At 36.8% G+C, this 24102-nt stretch overlaps 1 protein-coding gene across 5 annotated transcripts in view; it reads left to right on the forward strand.

The window, feature by feature from the left end:
- Positions 1 to 10043, forward strand: part of BZW2 (basic leucine zipper and W2 domains 2) — a 60321-nt gene extending 50278 nt beyond the window's left edge. For all 5 annotated transcript variants that reach the window (XM_003896244.2, XM_003896245.2, XM_009203301.4 and 2 more), the window contains exons 9-12: positions 374 to 520; positions 1534 to 1672; positions 7927 to 8049; positions 9580 to 10043. In XM_003896244.2, coding sequence (XP_003896293.1) covers positions 374 to 520; positions 1534 to 1672; positions 7927 to 8049; positions 9580 to 9608 — 438 coding nt within the window. In that variant the 3' untranslated portion in view covers positions 9609 to 10043. The remainder of the gene's footprint in view (positions 1 to 373; positions 521 to 1533; positions 1673 to 7926; positions 8050 to 9579) is intronic.
- Positions 10044 to 24102: the final 14059 nt, after the last annotated feature.

Here is a 24102-nt window from a genome sequence, read left to right on the forward strand (position 1 = left end):
TGGAGATAAAAGTTCACAACTCTATTGCCTTCTTTAAATCTCCAAAAAGTCAAACTGGCCCAAGTATCCCTACTCTACTAGACTCAAAGGGGTTTCTCTATGAGGAAACAAAAATCCTCTCTTACTCCACATTATCCAGCAGCTCCTGACCAGAGCTAAGCCTATTAATTTTGGTACTAAAAATAAGTCTGCTTGAGAACAAATCATTGTATTTTTTCTCCCTCTTCCAGTCTGAGAATGCAGACAAGGAAAGGAGAAACCAAGCAGATTGTTTCTTAGCTGCCCCAAAACGTTGACTCACTGGGCAGCTAGGAGGGAGGAGGGAGCTCTCCATCTGCCTGTTACTTTCTGACCCCATTTCCATGAAATGTAGGTGGTGCTTTATGTCAAAGAAGAAATGAAGAGGAATGATCTTCCAGAAACAGCAGTGATTGGTCTTCTGTGGACCTGTATAATGAACGCCGTTGAGTGGAACAAGAAGGAAGAACTTGTTGCAGAGCAGGCTCTGAAGCACCTGAAGGTAATAGCCCTTAGCAAGGAACTGACCCAGCCAAGGGCAAACTGCAGCTTTTTTTTTTTTTTTTTTTTTTTATTGAGACAGAGTCTCATTCTGTTGCCTCAGCTAGAGTGCAGTGGCACAATCTGGGCTCACTGCAACTTTGAACTCCTGGACTCAAGCCATCCTCCCTCCTTAGCCTCCCAGCTAGCTGGGACTACAGGTGCTTGCCACCACATCTGGCTAATTTCTTCATTTTTTGGTAGAGACTTGTTGTTTCGCTATGTTGCCCAGGCTGGTCCTGAAATCCTGCATTCAAGCTATCCTCCTGCTTCGGCCTCCCTAAATGTTGGGATTGCAGGCATGAGCCACCACCCCTGGCCCACACTTGTCTTAATTGAGAGTATGGCAAATGGGTTCCAACTACAATTACCCCAGACTCAGACTAAACATATACTTTCTAATTTTTTTCAAGTTTGCACCCACCGTTCATGAGAACATAGCAGTGAATAAACTATCCATGTTACTTTGATCAGGGAAGGCCTTTAGAAGAGATAAGTATTGAATTGAGTAAGTCTCAGAAAAACAATGGCTGTGCATCAGTGTCAGAAAGTCAAGGATATTTCTAAATGAATGCTTTTTATCCCAGCAGCCCATCAAGATTCTTTCTCTGTACCCACTAAGAGTCCAAATATGAGAATCTGCCTATATTAAAGATAATTGCTATGCCTGCTATGTCTAAGAGATATTGTGAAAATGCAGTCATATCCTCATACAATATCCATTGTATTACTGGACTGTAGCTCTGCCATTGAGAAAGTGTAAATCTTCTTCCCAGTTCCCTCACAGGTCTGCCATACTGCTTTGTTCCTACTGTTCTGTTCCCCTCACCCTGTTGGACACAATATGATAACAAGGTATTAATCCTAAAGTCAGTCTTTTCTAAGCAACCCTCCAGGTTATTGTTATGGTTCCAGCAGTGTCAGCTGTGTACCTCCCACGCAAGTGATGGCTTTTACTCTCCACTTCTGTTCTAGCAATATGCTCCCCTGCTGGCCGTGTTCAGCTCCCAAGGCCAGTCAGAGCTGATCCTCCTCCAGAAGGTTCAGGAATACTGCTACGACAACATCCATTTCATGAAAGCCTTTCAGAAGATTGTGGTTCTCTTTTACAAAGGTATCCATCCATGTGCCACTGCTGTGCTTCTGTGTTTTGCTGAAGCTCTTTGAGGGGCAGAGCAGGGAATGAGGCAGAGGAGGTCGTGGGGCTCTGTTTAGAGATGGACAGCAAGATGCTAATTTGTGGAAGTTTCATTGAGGCAACCATACCACGTAGAGAGAGGAGGCATACACGCCACATATGCGTTGGCTTGGAAACCCTGCTTAGGCCCCTGGGCACTTCTCATTGGTAGATGAACTGGTAATTGTTTCTTGGGGATGGTGGAAAAAAATGTAATTATATAAAATTGAGCCTGTTTTTGAATTGTAAGGATTAGCTCTAATAACAATGATGATCAAAATGCTATATATATTATGTTCAGACCCTTTTAGGTACCATAAATCTGACTTTAAAATTACTGAAGTAATTAGCCTTTTTACTTTGTATTTTAGTTACTTGGCCCAGCCATTCTTCTATTTTCCAAGGGAATGGCTATTTTTAGGTTTTCACATTTACTGTCTTTTCATTGTATTTATAAGGATTAGGTTGCCATGACAACTGGCACTAAAAAATGAATGCTAAAGGTTTTAACTGATCCAATCTGTATACCTACAGCATACAAAAATGTCCTAGGCTATTTTTTGGGCCTAAATTTGTATAGTTTTGTGAGGGAGAAAAAGGAACACTTAAGAAATGATACATTTTGAACATTGTAATATGTTTATGTTATTATATTCATAAATATCATGATATCAGAAAAGTTAATACCAGCCAAATGTTTATTTTCTCTTTGATGTGTTCCTAAATTTGTCTATTTTGAATTATATCTTGGGAATTTGGAAAATAAAAGTTTTACATAAATAATAGCTCTTTTAAAAATGCTTAATAGCATTTCACAATGAATTTTAATTGGCCACATAGATTCTTCAAATGAATGAATCTTGTCCACAAGTGTTTGGGTGATATTTTACTTTTTCAGAGCACAAAGTATTCAGCAACAATTATAATAGTCAGTAGGAAAATATGATGGCCACCCATTACCACTTGAGGTTCAGTAATTGGTGTTTTCTCCAACCAAATCTGAGTTGGGTCTTCTTGGATTTAGTCATAAGATAGCAGTGTCCTAAAACTAGGCCCCACCCAATGATACCCAAAGCGATCCACCCACCAGAACCAAACCTGCAAGCCTTGTTACCAACTCATAGATGGTACCCAGCAGCCAAGAATGAGAAGTGGGGCCCAACCTTCCGTGGCCACAGCTGGCTCCATTTGTAAAACTGGCAGAGAGACTTATGGAACAGGTTTCACTGTTTTGAGGGTGGTAAATTTTTTCCACTACAGAAAACCAAACTGTTCATAAACTAGTTACCTGAACATAGTTTGCTTTCTTGTCATTTAAAAGATAACTCAACCAGTGTTTCTCACCAAATTTTTTTTTAACTGAGACATCATTGTTTGAGTCTCATCTTCAGGAGCACCCTATCTTGTTATTGCAATGAAATCACAAAGAATCAGCAAACCCCTTGTTATGGGAAATGGCATCTAGGTGGCATATGAACTATTAAAATCCTGCAGATTTCTCTATTTTAACCACTAATGCCAACCTCCTTTTCCTTTAGACTTCTTATAACAACTACTGACAGGTAGTAAAACTGGCTACTTTGAGTTTTTTCTCATTCATCAGCCCCAGATGCTAAGGGTCAGTATGACCCGAAATTATAAAATAACTGAAGAAGTAAGCACTGGGAAGTAAAAAGAAGAGGCATGAGCTCTTAGGCTTATTGATTAACTAGGTAATTAGCGTTTAAATAACCTAAAATTAGTTAGGTCTGTGGCAAGTATGACCTGGCCCCAGGGAACACAGGAAGGGTGAGTGTCAACATCAATTTTAATTCTGCCTTAGTTATTTTTGGAAATGAAATTGGGAAACTTTTTTAAAAGTGGAAACCTAAAATACATCACTGAACTAACATTTTAAATACCATTTTCTAGGTAATTTTGTAATTTTCCACAAAATGATATATATAGTCTGTTTTCCTAAGTGAAATAATTCCATGTTTTCTCTTGAGAACATGGAATCCCTGAGGAATGATTGTTCCATACCACGTTAAGAGCATTACTGTGTTAACTATGTTTACCGTCTTGTCTCTTTTTTGCCAGATTTTTACTTTCACCTTATTTTGTCCACCAAACACTTGTGCACCAGGAGACATGTATTTGATTTGTTTCTGTAAAGATCTGATGCTCTCATTCTGTGTTTTATATGCCTAGAAAGACTTAATAAACAGTGAATGTTAAAGCACTCTTTTCCTAATATGCCTAAGAATTACCCAGAGAGCTTGGTATAAAACACAGCTCCCCCAGAGATTCTGATTCAGTAGGGCCAGGATTGGGCCTGAGAATTTTCATTTTAGCAAGTTTCCAAAGTGATGCTCTGACTGTTGTACCAGGACCACTGGTGTAAAGTATATAGAATTCAAGAAGCAACAGATGCTATAAACTCCAGTAACATGTTCAAGATTATACTTACCTTTGATTTCATGTACATATCCACATCTTACAAATACGGAATAGTGTCTTCTCTGCTGCTTTTACCAAGTTTCTGTGGATTCCTTTAGTTTGTCATAAGGAACATAGTTTTTAAAATGTGGTTTTTAAAATGTAATGGAAACCGTTGCTCCTTTTTAATTTTCATTTTTATCTCTCTCTTACACACACAGCACACACAAACACATACATGGACATACACACACACAGCTCCCCTTTCCCAACATGTCCAGAACTTGAGGATAACAGAAACTTGGGCATATGATTAGCCATGGCAAATCCAATTACTTAATTGATATCATTATTGAAAGATTTATGAATCTTTTATATAAATAACAGTGGAATAAAAGCAAATTAAATAATACTAGTCAGCAAAGAAAAAAGTGGTGATGGGTCATTTTGCAAAGATTCTCTTTCTGTATTAAAATCTAGATTTGTATATTTCAGGCAGTAAGAAAGAGTAAATCCATTGCTAACTTTCAAGCATCACATTATTGACTTTTAAAAATAATTTTCTCTTTTTTCCCTGAAGATAAGTCCCATAGACTCAGCATGGTCTAAAATGTATAAAACTACCTTGTCAAGTACTGTTATTATCTCTGTCATGGGTTTTCTTGTTTGCAGAAGTTTTTTAGGTTAAATTCTATCCTGCATGCAAATTTTTCTAAAAGGAGTTTTTTATTCTAGTTCTAAAAAAGGGTGAGTGCCCTTCTCAGCATATATTCCCAGCATTCTTAGGGTAAATTATTTTTGACTTGTGTCCCTATGTGACATTCCTAATAAAAAAATTCTGAATTTCAAGAGTTTCAAGTGACATAGTTTTAGACTAACTTTCTAAATAACTAACATGATCTAAAATTTAGCAGTTCTCAAGCCACTTTTACAATATTGTCTCTTTGATCCTCATGAATACATTAGAACTCTACAAATTGAGAAATGTTTATTTTTTTCTCATCAAGTTAACAAATTTATTCCTTATACATGTGTTGAAGGGATACTATGGGGCAGGTGTTTCATTAAATGCTGGAAATGAGATGAACAAAATATAGTGCCTGACTTCCTGAATTTCAGGATGTAGAAGAAAACAAAGAATTACAGTCACCATGTCAATTGCTGAAATAAGCCTCACACAGAGGGTGTCAGAAGGGATAGGACCACAGAGGAAGGGCACCTAACTTGTTAAAGCTAATTTGGAGGGAGAGAAGTGAAGGCTCTCGAGGTGCATGCATCTCACCAAACATTGTGAAGAAGTTGGCCAGATAGAAGGGGAAACATATATTCCAGTCTCTATGTGCCATCATGCAATGTCTTCCTTTCTTACTGTCTTTTACTGTTATTCTGTATTCCTAAGAGGCATTTGTGGAATATCCCACCAAACATGATTTCTCAGTTTTAATTAACTCTTTTCCCCACTTTATCCTTAGTGAGGGAAAAAATTGTCTGATTCTTTATCCGTCAAGGAGTTCTTTCCTTTTCAGACCTTTCCTTTCACTAAATAGAAGTTGAATTTCTTCTTACACTCTTTGATGTTAATGCTTTACCTCTATGGTGTTCCATGTAGATACTTCAGTAGCTTTTAGTTAATAATTCTCCGGTGCTAGAAGTTTGATCTTTCAGCAAGTAGTTATTACCAAACTGGGTTCTTCTAAGAACTCAACATTGCACCATTAATATGTAGACTCCTCTTATTTTAAATTATCCTTCCTATTCTTAACATTAAATATTCTCAATTAATGGCAATTTAAGAATATCAAGGCACAAGATTTGCAGTAAACAATGCATTTGATAGGTTTTGCCTATCATTTAGTGTGCTTTTCACAAGCACTGACGTCGACAAGCATTTCAGTAGTTGCATGGTCTCTTTCAGCCTCTGTGGGGCAATAAAACACAGGAATGAGCTCTCAACCTTCAAAAGGAAAGCTCAGACAAATAGTATCACTAAACTGCAGTCTACATCAGCTTTCCAACCTGTACTTTGTATCATCCTCAGTTCAGTAAGGTGTGGAGAAAAAAATCAATTCTCCTTTCCATGTTTGTCACAGTTTAAAATTATATTGTTTGTTTAGAACATTAATAACGATAGTTCAGTAGTGCATGAATATAATTTATAAACTCAAAAATATACATACGTTGGGTGTATATGCCCAAAATTATTCTACAGACAGGAAGACATGATCCAGTTTGATAATTACGGATCTAATCACAAGCATCTTAAAGACAAATTACAAATTACGTAAAAGGGACTTTTAAAATCTCTGTTAATGTTCTTTAAAAGTCTCTGCAAGGCAGTCTTGCATAATAACAGGTCAATTCCTTGGGACACAACTGCCTGCTCCTCAACTCTATGACAGTTAGGCTCTGATGGCTAGTAGAAATTTCTTTTGTCTCAGTGGAGAGCTGGAAACAAAGAGCTAAAATAATTAGAAGCTAAGAGTAATTCTATAGGACCCCTGATTGTAACTCTTGCATCCAGTCTCTATAAGTAAATTCAGACTTCTTGCTTCCTTTGCAAAATGTAGTGTTTTTAGTGATAATAATAAACAAGTTTAAAAAAAAAACAACTTTTATTTTCATAAACAAATCTTGTTCATTTTAGTCAGGTCAGTCTCTTCAATTTAATCCAAGAACATTTTCCAAGAGCCAATAATTCTTTAAAAATAAAAAGCCAGTGTTTTTCTTATGAAAATATCAGTGATGTTTTAAATGAAAACAGTATTAAACTGTTTCTGTCATTTTCATAAGTTGAAATTACATTTTAACTGAAAATATATCATTCGAGTAATTTATTAACATTATATGGCTTTATCAGTATTTGTACTGAATTGAGCACATCTCAGGGACAATAATAAATGCTTTGTACCTGTTTTCTATCTCGTTTCCCACTACAAATTCCCAAACAACAACCCATTAGGACATTAGAACATTGGGAGAATATGTACACTTATTTTTATATTCTCATTCTTAACATTAAATACTCTCAATTAATGGTATCTTGAGAATATCAAGGCACATTTGTGGAATTTAGAGTTTTAGACAAAAGATAGTTAACATTTTTTTGTTGTTGTCAGAAACCTGTAGGAAACTAGCTAATGTGTCTGTTTTCCCTTAATGTAGTAGAGGAAAAATATTACTCTTGTAATTTGATATACTGTGGGAAAATAAGTCGTGATTTAGTGATGGAGAAAGTGTGGAACTTCAGTTTATGTGTGTATTACTCCCACAACCCAGAAGTTCCTTTTTATATCTAATTGCTAACATTATTGCATATTATCTACATTTTTTTCCTTTGCCATTTTTCTCCTAAAAAAGAAAATCCCAATCCCCTTAAAAGACACTGGTGATTTGAGGTTGCTCTTTAATCAAGATATGGTTGAATTTGGCAGGACACAAAATGTTCTAAAATGCTGGAATTGCTGATTCATTTGCCAAATTACAAAATAATTCTATTTCCTACCAGCAAATTAGCACTGTGAGAGATTTCCAAGTCCTAGTAGTGAGCTATAGGCTTGCATTATATCATGCCTAAGATGCCTACTTAAGCCTTTAGTAAGCTATCAAAATAGGGCACTGTGCTACATGAAAATCAACTTGGTTCCTCTCTTCTGATAAGTAACAGAATGCTTTATATTAAAAACGATTGCTTTCTATTAAACTGTAAGACATGAAGTTGTTTTGAAACATGACATTTGTGTAGTAACTTTGAAATCTTTGATTTCAAATTGCAGCTGATGTTCTGAGCGAAGAAGCAATACTGAAATGGTATAAGGAAGCACATGTTGCTAAAGGCAAAAGTGTTTTTCTTGACCAGATGAAGAAATTTGTTGAGTGGTTACAAAATGCAGAAGAAGGTATGATTCTGTTTAAAAATTTTGATGACCTTTAAACACTGTCTCATTATATGTCAAAATATTTACCACAGATTTTACTTGCTTTCCTAAAACTAAAATTCTTGAGTTATCTTTTGTATCAAACATTTTGCCGACATCTTAGCTTTCCTTTCTGAAATCACGGCAATAAAAATCTCTACATGTAAAAACAAAGAACGAAATGAAGGGCTTAAATTATCCACTCTGATGGAGGACAGTAAAGAAGAAATGATCAGTAGATGTGAAAGGAGAAAAATACATTTAGCTTAATCACACATTATGGAATTCTATAGATTTTTATGACACCTTTACCAATTAACTGGCAATTTTAAATAATGGAAATGTAAGATGGAAGGATAATAATGGATAAGAGTGAATTCAGGCCAGGTGTGGTGGCTCACACCTGTAATCCCAGTGCTTTGGGAAGCTGAGGAGGGCGGATCACCTGAGGTCAGGAGTTCGAGAGCAGCCTGGCCAACATAATGAAACCCTGTCTCTATTAAAAATACAAAAAAAAATTAGCCAGGTATGGTGGCACATGCCTGTAGTCCCAGCTACTCGGTAGGCTGAGGCAGGAGAATCGCTTGAACCAGGAGGCGAAGGTTGCAGTGAGCCAAGATCGCGCCACTGCACTCCAGCCTGGATGACAGAGCAAGACTGCATCTCAATAAATAAATAAATAAATAGAGTGAATTTAATTAAGAATAGAAAGTTTAGACCCGGCGCAGTGACTCATGCCTGTAATCCCAGCACTTTGGGAGGCCGAGGCAGGCGGATCACGAGGTCAGGAGATCGAGACCATCTTGGCTAACACAATGAAACCCCGTCTCTACTAAAAATATAAAAAATTAGCCAGGCGAGGTGGCAGGCACCTGTAGTCCTAGCTACTCGGGAGGCTGAGGCAGGAGAATGGCGTGAACCTGGGAGGCAGAGTTTGCAGTGAGCCAAGATCGTGCCACTGCACTCCAGTTTGGGCAACAGAGCAAGACTCTGCCTCAAAAAAAAAAAACCAAAGAATAAAAAGTTTATCTTAGGTGATCCAAAGAAGAAAAGTTGTATTGTTTAATTTTATATATATTCAAATTTTTATATAATTTATATGTATATATGTTTGTATATTTTTATATAATTTATATGTATAAATTTTTATGTAATTTTTATATAATTTATATGTATAAATTTATTTTTATATAATTTATATGTAATTTATATACATATAATTTTTATATAATTTATATGTATAAATTTAATATATATATAATGTATTCATTTATAAGTATTCGTATATATATGCATGTTGCATTTTTAGACAGGCAAAATTTACCTGAAAGCAGAAAAGAGCAAGAGTTTGCCATCTGCCTTCATGTGACTATTTTACCTAATAATGGGTGCCTAGGGTAAAAGTATGCTGGCGCAATGGCAGGGTTCTGGGTTGGTGATTGTAGTAATTTATGACCTTTATTAGAAGAATCTGGGGGGAAATACCTAAATTCTTTCTTTCTTCTCTCCTAGAATCTGAATCGGAGGGTGAGGAAAATTAAATGGCTCAACAAGCACAATACCTAGGTTACCACACACCACTTTTTGATTGGGAATGCCGAACCATTTGAGAAGAGAAACTTGGCTTCTGTTTTCGCAAAGGAAAAAATATAGGATAGGCTTCTCTTGTGCAGAGGGAGAAATGGTTTTGTTTTTGTTTTGTTTTTAAATGGAGCCCTGAGGCATCACCTATTATACTTGGGACTCTACCTCTCACTCACTATATGCTAACTTAAAGCCATTCAACAAGGAGTCAAGTAGGAATCTGAAATTAAATACTCAACAGACTCCTCTTTTTTTAGCTGTATTTTTCAGGTACTGTGTGGTGCCCGCCCCACTGGTGTCTATTACAGGCCACTTTGGTAGTTGTGTATCTGCTCATGTATGTGATTTGACAAACCAGTTTTTTAAAATAAATGGCTTTTTAAAAATCTGGGCTTACATTGTCAGAGCTTTTATTTCTTTCCTGTACGTGACTTCTTACACAGATGGTATTTCGGTGTTTTTTTCTCTTCCCATCCACAATATTGAATGGTTATATTTCTTGTCATCTATTAAAAACTATTCTGCTCATGCCTGTAATCCCAGCACTTTGGGAGGCCGAGGCGGGCGGATCACGAGGAGGTCAGGAGATCGAGACCATCCTAGCTAACACGGTGAAACCCCGTCTCTACTAAAAATACAAAAATTAGCCGGGCGAAGTGGCGGGCGCCTGTAGTCCCAGCTACTCCGGAGGCCGAGGTAAGAGAATGGCGTGAACCCGGGAGGCGGAGCTTGCAGTGAGCCAAGATCGCGCCACTGCACTCCAGCCTGGGAGACAGAGCAAGACTCTGTCTCAAATAAAATAAAATTAAAAAAAAAAAAAAAAAAAAAAACTATGCTATTTCTCTCATCTCATGAGTAATACATTTCAGTTATCCTCATGGCAAAGGAGAAATTAACTCCAAAATACATGCACATTGGTCTTATTAATAATACTGTGGTTATATTATTAATAATTAAGCATATAAATATATGTTCCACATTGCTGATGTTTTTCTCAGCACTATTTTCTCCCCACTTAGAGGAGAGCTAAAGATTTATGTATATAGGTTTAGGTCTTTGTTTATATTTATTTATGACTAAGTTATTTTATCCTTTAAGTTATTCTTCTCTCAATAGTATTAATAACAGTACAAAACATCTGAACATTTCGGAAAACTTTATACAGAAGTCTTTTTTTTCTTTTTTTTAACTATTGAAAAGCTTAAGGTACTGCCTGGTGCTAGTCTGATGGTAATCTCTTAAGAAGGAAACATTTTATCTAAGACTAGAAGCAAAAGGATGATACATCAGTAACCCTTGTACTCATTCAGATAAGCAAAAGGAAAATTGTCATTGTATCATCATCATCCTGTATCTAAAGAGGGTTTTCTGATTTCCTGTTTGTCTTCAGGAAAGAAAAATATTTTCCCTATGACTTGACCACTATTTATAACCATAAAATTATAGATCATTTTCTCTTTTTTTGAGAGGGGCTGGCGCCCTCTGTGGTCCAGGCTGAAATGCAGTGGCATGAACACAGCTCACCGCAGCCTCAACCTCCCAGGCTCAAGCGATCCTACTTCAGCCTACCAAGTAGCTGGGACTACAGGCACGTGCCACCACACCCAACTAATTTTTAAGTTTTTTGTAGTAATGGGGTTTCACCATGTTGCCCAGGCTGGTCTTGAACTCCTGAGCTCAAGCAACCTGCCCACCTCAGCCTCCCAAAGTGCTAGGATTACAGGTATGAGCCACTGTACTGGACCAGTCTTCCCATCTTTTAAATATTAAACATTTGATAAATGTCTTTCTTTCTGCGTAGTTAGAGCACTGTCAAGTTCTCTGTCCCAGCTATGGACAAAGTAATATCTGTTTAAATAGATATGTTTTTGTTTTGTTTTGTTTTTTTGAGACTGAATCTCGCTCTGTTGCCCAGGCTGGAGTGCAGTGGTGTGATACCGGTTTACTGCAACCTCCACCTCCTGGGTTCAAGCGATTCTCCTGCCTCAGCCTCCCTTTGAAAAATCATCTATATGTGAGAATGCTATTTTCATTGCACAAGAAATAATGACAGGACAACTGTGGTCAAGAAGAAAGTCATAGAATAAAAAGCTTATGTCACCTTGGAGTGCTTAGCATAGCCCTGGAGGTAACATACGTATTCTTTCCTAAAATTGACCTACTAGATAATGTCCCTTTTTTATATCCTGATTTTCCTTCATGGTTGCCTTCCTCCTATTTTATAAAAGAAAATACTAATGCATCCATTCCAATATGGTACACTGCCCCAAGGATGACAGGCAGATGGCACTAAACAAAGGGACAGTTGTAGAATGTGTGGCTCTTTTAGGCTAGTCCCGTGAGAGAAAAGCTGGAAACTGATGGGAGAGGTGGCTGATTTCTAACAGGCCATCAATTCGTGGCAAGTCTCCATTATCTGTCTACTCTTCCATCTATCTTTTTTTTTTTTTAGAGGCAGAGTCTTGCTCTGTGACCCAGGCTTTAGTGCAGTGGCACTACCTTGACTCACTGCAACCTCTGCCTGGGCTCAAGCGATTTTCCTGCCTCAGCCTCTGGAGTAGCTGGGATACAGGCAGGAGCCACCACACCCAGCTAATTTTTGTGTTTTTAGTAGAGGTGGGGGTTTCACCATGTTGGCCAGACTGGTCTCGAACTCCTGACCTCAGGTGATCCACCCACCTCGGCCTCTGAAAGTGCTGGGATTACAGGCGCGAGCCACTGTTCTTGGCCCCCTTCCATATATCTAGAAATTATAATTTTGAAGATAAATAGTAATTACACCATGTATGTCTATTAATGTGCTTATTTGAAATGAAAAAATGCAAAATTTTAACTGAAAAATAAACTTGGCCAACTAATTTGACACATCCTGACTGCCAGTTAGGATACATGGCTAGAATATTCTATAAATTGAAAAAGTTAAATATCATATCTAATATATTGACAAAATTTAAAGATGAAATATTGACAACATGCTACAAATGTTATGTCAACTTTTATGTGTTTTTACATGTCAATGTGTAAGAGAGTTATTCCTCCACTTTAGCAGAATAGGAGTAAAAAATGTGAGCCAACAACTTTGTTGGCTCCAGCATTTCCAAGGTAACCAAAAAGCATAGTCATCCAAGGGCTTAGAATGGAACCAACATGGAACTAGAAGTCTATGGAATACTACTTAACATTTTCCAGCACAGAGTATTTTTCCCAAACAAAACTGGAGATAGCGATTGTAAGGTCAGCACTCATCGGGAAGGGAGATGAATGCTCAAACAGCAGGGACTCAATAATGAATCCTCAAACCAAAAGCCCTGTCTTTCTCTGAAAGACAATTTCCTGTTTTTTGTTTGTTTTTATGTAAAACCAGTTTCTATTTTAAAAGTAGTTAAGTTAGTTATCCATTGCTGTGGAACAAATTACCCTAACATTTGGCCATTTGGCAGCTTTAAACAATAAACATATGTGATGCCACAGCTTCTGTGGGTCTGGAATCTGGAATCTGGGACTGGCTTGGCTGTGTGGCTTCAGCTCAGCCTCATGAGGTTGCCATCAGGCCATGGGCTGGAGCCACTGTCTTCCCAGGGCTGTAGAATCTGCTTTCAGGGGACTCACAAGGTTGTTGGTGGACCTCAGTTCTTGCTGACTTTTAGCCAGAACCTCAACTGCCTGAGTGACCTCATGACATAATCGCTGACTTCCTCCAGATTGAGTGATCTGAGAGACAAGGAGCCCAAGAAGGAAGTCATCTTTAATAACCTAATATTGGAAGTGACATAACATCACTTCTGCTATATTTTATTGGTTACATAGACCAACCCTGTATAATGTATAAGAGAACTGAATGAGAGTGTGAATACCAAGACATCAGGATAATTTAAGGCCAACCTGGAGACTGGCTACCACAGTAGTTAGTACATACACAAAAATAATTTCTGGATAAATTAAAAACGTTCACCTTGCCAGGCATGGTGGCTCACACCTGTAATCCCAACACTTTAGGTGGCCGAGGCTGGAGGATCCATTGATCCCTTGAGCCCAAGACCAGCCTGGGCAACACAGTGAGACCTCATATCTACAAAAGTTAAACAAACAAACCTGGGCATGGTGGCACCACCTGTGGTTCTAGCTACTCTCGAGCCTGGGGCAGGAGGATTTGCTTGAGACCTGGAGGTCGAGGCTGCAATGAGGTGTGATCATGCTATGCACTCCAGCTTGGGTGACAGAGTGAGACCCTGTCTTAAAAAAAAAAAAAAAATTAAAAATTAAAATTTTCACCTAATGGTAAAACAAAGCACTAAAAAAAAAAAAACACAGAAATGTCTTTATAGCCTTCACATAAAGAAAACAAGACACAAAAGCAAAAAATAAAAAGCTCTGAATATGGAAAGTTTAAAATGTGTCTATACTGAAAGGCATATGAATGATAAACACCAAATACATATGAGATCAGTAGAGCTTCAACAGATGGATAAAAATAACAAAAGAGTTAATACAATATAAACAGCTTCTATAAATTAATAAGAAAAAGAATTTAACTGAAAATATACAAAGAGTATGATGAGTCAATTCAAATGGATAATTAAAATTAAAAGATGCTCAACCTTACTATTAATTGGAGATGTACAACTTAATAAAGTCAGAAAAAAATTACTAAAATCAATAACGTTGGTTGTATGAAAAGTGAGCTATTTTCACATATGGCCTTTACAGTTACAATCTGGCAATAAACGTCAAGATTTTTTAAATGCATGTCCATTGATCCACCACTCTATTTCTAGAAATCATTCCACAGTTGTACCCAAAGACCTATGTGCACTGATCACTGTATTAGTGATAGGCTGGTAGATGTAAAATGTGTATAAGAAAAAAACCACCTGGCTGGGCATGTTGGCTCACGCCTGTAATCCCAGCACTTTGGGAGGCCAAGGCAGGATCACCTGGTTAGAGATCACCAGGAGCTGCTAAGATTGTGCCATTGCACCCCAGCCTGGGCAACAAGAGAGAAACTGCCTCAAGAAAGAACGGAAGGAAGGAAGGAAGGAAGGAAGGAAGGAAGGAAGGAAGGAAGGAGGGAGGGAAGGAAGGAAGGAAATGACTACCTTAAAAATATCATGAATCTATATCATGGAACAATGTTTTTTTCCCTGTGGAATAAATTATCCTAACATTTAGCAGCTTTAAATAATGAACATTTTAAAAACATTTTTTCTGCCATAGTTTCTGTGGGTCAGGAATCTGGAAGCAGCTTAGCAGGGTGGTCCCATATATGCATTTCTATCAATCTATGACTCAACAATTTTAGAATACTGCTTGACATTTTCTAGCACAAAGTATTTTTCCCAAACAAAACTTGAGATAGTGATTTTAAGTTAAAGTAAACTAAAAAAGATGTTAATAATATATTATTCAAGGAAAAACGCAAGTTTTAAAGAATGTTTTTTCATCAAAAAAGTTATGTGTATGTATACTTTACCCTTATAAATACATAAAAAGAGAAAAGGAATACTATCTAATAATTGTTATAAATGTTATTTTTGCATGTATCTTGGACAGTGATGGGATGAGGAAAGGGAAAGAATAATTTTTCTTTTTATTCTTCATACCTATTTAGATTTCCTTAGAAAGGGTATCTGATACATTCATAATTTTAAAATTAATGTGTTTATTTTGGAAAACATCAAAAAGCTTTAGGAAAAAAATAGACATTACACAGTATTCAATCAGAAAAATGAGAACTTCTAATGTTCTTATATTTTTGCAAATACAGTTTTGCTTAATTCTTTAAAAAATTAAGTCCATTCTATATTATTTTTATATCCTGCTCCTTAATCATACTCTGTATTTTTACCATATCAATAACTATTCTTCAAAAACATGTGTTCTTCATCCAGAAGGGTCACAATTTATTTAATTATTCCAGAATTCTGTATAAGGTATCTTTAACTTTTTGCTTTTAAAAATTACCATTTAAAATATACCTTTATATAAATTTCTGTTCATGTGTGGTTATTTAGAAAAAACATGGAATTTGAGTCAAAGGGTTTGAACATTTTAACACAATGTGATCTCACTTTCTGGATTTGCATTTATACATTTAAATACAGTTTACTCCCATTTTGGACATAGTTCAAGGCAATATCATTTCAATAAGAAATTAAAAATTATGTGTTAGTGTCTAAAAATAGAACACTACACTTCGAAACTTCTGGAATTCAGCAGTTTCCAGTTTGCAAAATTTTGTTGAGGTAGAGGGAAATAAAAATCTTTCATTTTCAAACCAAGAAACCAACAGTCGTGAAACGTATCATGTCTTGCATAGTCATAGAATTGTTTGGCTTGAGACAATGTGTGTCCCATTACTAATTCTAAAACACCTCCCAGCTCATGCTCATTCAGTGTTTCTGACCTCATCTTCTCTGAACTAATGGAAATCATTTCCTTTCTGCTGTCTGTACTTTTGAGGAATCATAGACTTCGAAGTCCCTCCTGGTATACCCTACACCTGATATATACCCTGGTATACCTTTTCTTGTGAAATACATGGGTGTAAAATGCTTCTTCCACATAAAACACCTTTTTAGAACTAATCTTTGCATGATTGAAACCTTTACATCTTGTTTTTATGTGTGTTTTAACTATTTTATTGACATACAGCATCTAGAAAAGTGCATCTAAGTCTTTGGCTTGAATGGAAATAGCACACCTGCGTAATCAGCGATCCAATGAAGAAATGGAACATTAGCCTCCTTCTGCCTCTCCCAACCTCAGCCTCCACCTGAGAAATCATGATCCTGGATTCTTTTTGCCTGTGTTTGAAATGGATGCATTTAATATTATTTTGTTAATGTCTTCTTTTACTCAACCTTGTTTTACCTTTTTTGTTGTTCTTTGTGTTTAGTTGTTTTCTGGTGTGTGATTAAGTAGACACAGTTGACCTACCAACAATAATGCCCAGCTCTTTCAGCAGAAACCTGTGAAATGAGAACATTATTTTTTAACGAGCCTGAATGTTGCACTATGTTCTTGGCAGAGAATAATTTCTAGGTACATACCTGTTTTTCGGAGATAATCTTTGGAGCACATGCTTTTCCTCATTACAAAAAAAAATCATCCGTGTCTTCTCTGGAAGAGTAGTCACATCTTTATGGACAAGATAGATTTTTTTAAATGAAATCATAAACTACTGTGGCTTCAGTCCTCTGGACTTCTTTCCACTTTTGGCTTTTGTGGCTGTGTAAGTAGAAAGGTAGAGATAGGAACTTGGAATTGATTGGCTTGAGCATGTAGACACCATTCTGCCACTTAATTTGCTGTTAAACTAATTAGCCACTTAACTCTTGGTATTTACTTTGCTTAATTGTAAAAATAAGAGCTTGGACAAGGTTCAGCCTTAAACCAATAGTGTGAGCCACCCAAAGTAATCTGCAAAACTCTGTTTTCATCAGATTGTCAGTGGTCTGTGACTTAAGGAAAGTAAAATATGACGGGGCTACCTTGCTCATCCTCAAACTTCAGCATGCATCAGGATCACCCAAGGGTTTGTTACGGTTGATTGCACCCCTGCCAGCGTGTGTCTGACTCTGTAGGTCTGGGTCAAAGGGTTTGCATGTCTAACAAGTCCCCAGATGACACTATTCTGTGTCAGAACCACATTTGGAGAACCGCAGGGCCAAATGGTTACTAAGCTCCATTTCTGCGCTAACTTTCTGAAGTCCATTATGTCTTCAATTAAGGAGACAAATGTATTTTGTTCAACTCTGTATCTTCAATTGCCTTATAGTGTAGCACATAGCTTGGCAGGAAGTTGGTGTCCCATAAAGTTTGAATGTCTAAATGAGCGAATGTGTATTAAGAATTCCTTTTTAGGCCATGCGTGGTGTGGCTCACGCCTGTAATCCCAGCACTTTGGGAGGCTGAGGCGGGCGGATCATGAGGTCAGGAGATCGAGACCATCCTGGCTGACACGGTGAAACCCCACGTCTACTAAAAATAAAAAAATTAGCCAGGCGTGGTGGCGGGCACCTGTGGTCCCAGCTTCTCGGGAGACTGAGGCAGAAGAATGGTGTGAACCCAGGAGGCAGAGCTTGCAGTGAGCCGAGATTGCCCCACTGCACTCCAGCCTGCGAGACAGAGTGAGACTCCATCTCAAAAAAAAAAAAAAAAAAGAAATCCTTTTTAAAGAGCTAATCATAAATAAATTCATCCTAAATTTGTCCTATACCTTCTTTAAAAATTTTGGCATTGGAGCCACAGCCTGGCTGTTACTTCACGAGAATTTGGATTAATGCACTAAATAAAAACGCATCATTATTGATTGTGTCATTCTCTGGAACAGAGCCAATACAATGTGGGCCCATAATTTATTTACAAAATATTCCTGACACTTTCTTTTATTATTTGTTTTCAAACGGAGCCAAAAGAACTTTACTGTGAGGATTGTCTAACCAGGTTCTGTAACAATGCCACTTATTCTTTTTTAAAAGTTGTTCAAATTTTTATATATTTAGGGAGTACAAGTACAGATTTCTTAGGTGAATAGATTGTACACTGGTGAAGTCTGGGCTTTTAGTGTACTCACCGCCCAAATAGTATACATTGTACCTGACAGGTAATTTCTCACCCCTCAGTCCCACCCCTGCCTTTTGTAGTCTCCAGTGTCTATTCTTCCACTCTATGTCCATGTGTGCCCATTGTTTAGCTCCCACTTGTGAAAGTCAATACATGTGATATTTGACTTTCTGTTTCTGAGGGTTTTTTTTTTTCCTAAAATCCTAAAGTTTTTTTTTTTTTTTTTTTTTACTTTTTAAGTATTTTCAAGTATTTTTATTTTGCATTTTTAAAAATACTTTTCAGCCAGGCGCAGTGGCTCACGCCTGTAATCCCAGCACTTTGGGAAGCTGAGGCGGGTGGATCCCCTGCGGTCAGGAGTTCAAGACCAGCCTGGCCAACATGGTGAAACCCCATCTCTACTAAAAATACAAAAATTAGCCAGGTGTGGTGGCTCACACCTGTAGTCCCAGCTACTTGGGAGGCTGAGGCAGGAGAATAGCCTGAACCCGGAAGGCAGAGGTTGCAGTGAGCCGAGATTGAGCCATTGTACTCCAGTCTGAGTGCCAGAGCCAGACTCTGTCTCAAAATAAAATAAAATAAAACAAAACACTTTTAAAGTATTTTAAGAGGTACAGGAGGGTGGGAAATATCTCAATTCAAATAGTCTTGACTTTTTAAAAAAATTTTTTAGTCCCCAGGGAAGAAGCAGTCCTTGATGTTTTACAACCAACTAAATCCTTTGAGGAATCTTAGACCTTTTTGTAACATTATCTTTTCTTTTTAGCAGGAAATCCTCATGGTTTTCTGAGTGTAGTCTCCAGACTGGCAGCACGGATATTCCCTGGGGGCTAGCTGGACATGAAGACTGTCAGGATCCCCCCAAGACATGCAAAATCAGAAACTCTGGAGGTGGACCGAGCAATCTATTTTGACAAGCCCTCCTGGTGATTCGGACGCAAGCTTAGGCTTAAGAATACTGACCTAACCCAAACTTCAGGTGTCAAAACATCTTGGAACACATTCCCAAGGAGACATAAAGGCAAGCAGACAAGACATAAAGACAAGCAGGACCAGGCTTTGGCACAGGATAAGGGATTAGTGAGATAGTAGATTTCATTTTTCCTGAAAGCTGATTAAAGTCTGGCAAATATCTCTTGGGGCAAGATGTGCTGGCATCCTTCAGTGGGTTTTACCTGATGTAAGAGGTTAGAAGACGTCAGTGCCCTATAGCTATATGACAGCTAATCTGAACTCATTCCCAAGTGTGTGGGAACACTACGAAAAGTAATAGTCCTAAAACTGGTCTTTCTTGATTTTTTTATCTTAGTGAGCAATAAAGTGAAAATGTATTTAGCTTTTTTTCTTTTTTCCAGTGTGCTCACAATTACAACTAAACAACAATTTTTGTTGTAGTACCAAACAACAACTTCTAAATACAAGAAAATCTAAGAGATGACTATTTACAACATATCTAAAACTTTCAGAGAATAGAGAGTAACACAGGCTACCGAGTAGGGAAAGATGAATTTTCTGTGTATATGCTTCTAGCAGTCTAGATAGGAGGGTACCAGGCTAACTAGCTTGCAACAAAGGATTTTAAAATTCTGATACTGAGGATAAAATAACATATGAAATATTTGATTATTTATCTTGCTTTGGACCAACCTTAAAGTTTTTTCATGGATTTTAGAAAAACTGTTCACTTTGCCAATATGGCCTCTAGTGCTTTGTTCAAATCACAACCTGTTTCACATCATAGCTTGTACCTGCTAAATGGCTTTGAAATATTTTGAGCAATGACAATGGCCAATGAATTATTTACAAGCGCATTGTTTAATTTCCATATATTTGAGGTTTAAAATATATGGTTGAAATTACTTTCTAGTTTAATTTCATTGTGGTAGGAGAACATAAATGGTAAGATTCCAAAGCTTTTAAATTTATTAAGACTTGTTTTATAGCCCAGCATATGGTCTATCTTGGTGAATATGCCATTTGCACTTGAAAACAATGTGTATTCTACAGTTTTTGGGTGGAATGTTCTACAAATATTGATGAGGTCTTGGTAGTTGATGGTGTTGTTCAGAAGTTCTGCATCTTTAATGTTTTTGTTTTGTTTTTGTTTGCCTGGTAATCGTATCAGTTGCTGAGAAAGGGGTATTAAAATCTCAGACTATGACTGTAAACTGTACATTTCTCTGTTTAATTTGGCCAGTTTTGCTTTATACATCTGGAAACTCTGTTATTAGATGCGTACAGATTTATGATTGTTATGTCTTTCTCATGAGTTGGCCAATGAAATGTCCCGCTTTACCTGATAATAATCTTGGTTTTGTCCCCTTTTTAATCCACAGATATCTGATTTTTATAAAACAACTTTAACAGTCTTCAGTTTAACTTTTTTTTTTTTTTTTTTTGAAATGGAGTCTCTCTCTGTCACCCAGGCTGGAGTCCAGTGGCACGAACTCAGCTCACTGCAACCTCTGCTTCCCAGGTTCAAGCAATTCTCCTGCCTCAGCCTCCCGAGTAGCTGGGATTATAGATGTGCACCACTGCACTGGGCCAAGTCTTGCTTTAAAAAAAATTATTATGACAATTCCAGCCTTCTAAATGGTATGTTTGGCTCGTTATTAATATGGTTGCTTTAAGTCTATAATTTTAGTTTTCTCCTGCTTGTTCCTTCCGGTTGTATTCCTCTGCTCCTCTTTTCCTGCCTTCTTTTTGGATAATTGAATATTTTTTAGAATTCCATTTTAATTTATCTGTTGCCTTTTAGCTTTACCTCTTTATGTTATCTTTGTAGTGGTTGCCCTAGGGATTTCACTGTACAATCTTCAATTTTCAGTCCAGTGAGAGTTAATATTGTAACCTGTTGCATAAAATATACCGTGTAATTGTACAGGTCTATTTACCCTCTCCTCAATCATTTGTATAACAGTTGTCATATGTATTACATCTGCAAAGATTCTGGACTCCAAAATACAATGTTATAAATTTTTGTTTTAAACAGTTCTATTCATTTTAAATTAAGAAAAATGTGTTTTTCACTGGGGCTTGTTGGGGTGGGGGGAGGGACTGGATCAGGAAGAATAGCTAATGGTTGCTGGGCTTAATACCTAGGTGATGGGTCAGTCTGTGCAGCAAACCACCATGGCACACATTTACCGATGTAACAAACCTGCACATCCTACACGTGGACCCTGAAACTTAGACAAACTAAAAATAAATTTAAAAACAAAATAAAAAAAGCAAAATATGTTTTATATTTACCCATTTATTTACTATATCTAGTGTTCCTCCTTCTAAAGATCTGAGTTTCCATCTGGTATCATTTCTTTTTTTTACATATACATATAATGATTGTACAAATTAATTACAAAACAAAAACAAAACCCTACTTTTAGAATTTCTAGTAGTGTAAATCTGCTGAAAAATGATCTTGTTTCCTTTTGTATGAAAATGTCTTTATTTTGCTTTAATTTTTAAAGTATATTTTTATTGGATAGAGTGTTCGTCTGGGTTTGCAGTTTTTATCTTTCAGCATTTTAAAGATCTTGTTACATTGTCTTATGGCTCCATTTTTTCCTGATGAGCAGTCAGGGAGCTTTCAAATCATTGTTCTAGACCTGCCCCCAGGCTAAAAGCTATCTCTCTATACTATGTATGTATGTACCTATGTATGTATGTATGTGTGTATCTATCTATCTATCTATCTATCTATCTATCTATCTATCTATCTATCTATCTATCTATCATCTATCTATCTGTATCTATCTATCTATGTACCTACCTACTGATTAGGTCCTATAGGATAAAAATCTTGATTAAAACTTAGGAACCGGGAATTTATGTTGATGTGGGAAAGGAACACTACCTTTAAGTCATAGCATATCACATCACAAAATTAATATCACACAGTGAATGAGCATCAGTATCATACCATCTGAGCAGGGGATCCAAGGCATGGCAGCTGTCAGGGCTCTGATTGTTTTGTGGGCTTCTAGCACCTTCAAAACATATTATACCACTTTATGCTCTAGTTGATTGGAAAAACACAAAATTACAAATCTTGCCATATTCCCTGATAGTTTTTGAATCACCTCCATTGGCAACTTGTTCAAAGCACTTAAGAGATAATGATAATAAACCATTTTAGAAACAGATTATGGGTTTCATTACTTTCTAGAGCTGACTCAATGTCTCAATTATTTACTGTAGTGTGATATCAATATATAAGGATACTAAAATCTATATTAGTATTCTACCAGAGAAACAGAACCAGTAGAATGCAGGAGATATATATATATACACACACACACACACACACACACACCCACTCACACATACACACAGATATACAGATGCACATACATGTATGTAAGTGTGTGCATGTGTCTGTGTATGAGAGAGAGAGATTTATTGCACAGAATTGGTTTATGTGTTGTAGGGGTGACTAGGCAAGTCTAAAGTTCACAGAAAAGGCAGGCTAGAAATCTTTAGCAAGAGCTAAGATTGCAGTTCATGGGTGGAATTTCTTCCTGTGAAGACCCAGGAAACCAGAAAAACCTAATTTTTGCTCTTAAAACCTTTCAACTGATTGGATAAGTCCTACTCAGATTATGAGGATAATCTCCCTTACTTAAAGTCATCTTATTGTAGATCTTAACCACATCTACAAAACACCTTAACCAAGTTGACACACAAAGCAAACCATCACATATTTACATATTTAAGAACATTAAGTACTAAATAGGACTAATCATGGAATAACCAAAAAAAAAAAAAAAATACTGTGAGTTACAGACCTGCTGGAAATGGAGAATGTGTAGCCTAGTAGGAAGAAAAATAAGATTTGTTTGTTATGGCAAAAGTCCCAATACTGTTGAAATCCTCCCCTGATAAATTACTCTACTTCTCCCCCTCCACTCTCACTCCCTATGAGGGTCCCAAGAGAACCATACACACAAGAATCAAGAGTAAATAGAAATGATAATATCACAATGTCATATATATTACAATATCTTTTACAGGGTGTGGGTAAAATTAAGAGAACACTAATACATTCTGAACCTACTCCTTCCCTTTGCCTCCCCACATCTGTCTATATCTTGGTTGTAGCATATTTAGAGGCATCTTTAGACAGAAGGAGATTATCAGGCTCCCAGAGAGACCCTGATTCTATTTACCTGACAAGCCACATGGAAAAAGAAGAAGAGATATTACTGGCCAGAGGGCAGGCCCTGCTATCTGTACTTACAGCATGAGGCAGGAAGAGGTTCAATACTGAGATGTTCACTTTCTGACACATACAGTGTTTCTACTCATGAGCAACTATTTCCTCATCCATGGCTTTAAATACAATGGTGAGATCAGCAGCTTCTCTTCTCTGGAAGTAAGGATGAGGCATAAGTAAAATGTGGACAGACACAGGGCTTAGCATAGACAGAGGAAGTTTTACGATCCCCTCCTCTTATTCGACTTTTAGTAAAAATTTAAACAAACAATATCCTTAGAAATCAGGGCAGATTACTAAAATACTTTCTTGGTTTTTAAAAATTCTTATTAATTAATTAATTAATTAAATTTCTTATGAAAATTTCAAATTTCTAACAATCTCATAAAATACTACTAAAATATTTCTTTTAGTGCATAATTAAATTTGGCAAAAGAAATGGATTTTTCACATTTCTCTACATTAGAAGCAAATGTATATTCACAGGTTGTTTTCATTTAAGGTTAAATTCTAGTGCTTAGTAAAAGGAGAATGAGAAGAGGTAGGTAGAAAAACTCAGCAATGACAAGATTGCCATTTTTCTCTTTTTAAATTCCATATATTCTTTTCCCCTTCTCACTACTGTACTTGACCAGTCTTTTAAAAAAATAATAAATTTTTTTTTGAGACAG

Source organism: Papio anubis, chromosome 4 (assembly GCF_008728515.1).
Source record: "Papio anubis isolate 15944 chromosome 4, Panubis1.0, whole genome shotgun sequence".
NCBI lineage: Eukaryota > Metazoa > Chordata > Mammalia > Primates > Cercopithecidae > Papio > Papio anubis.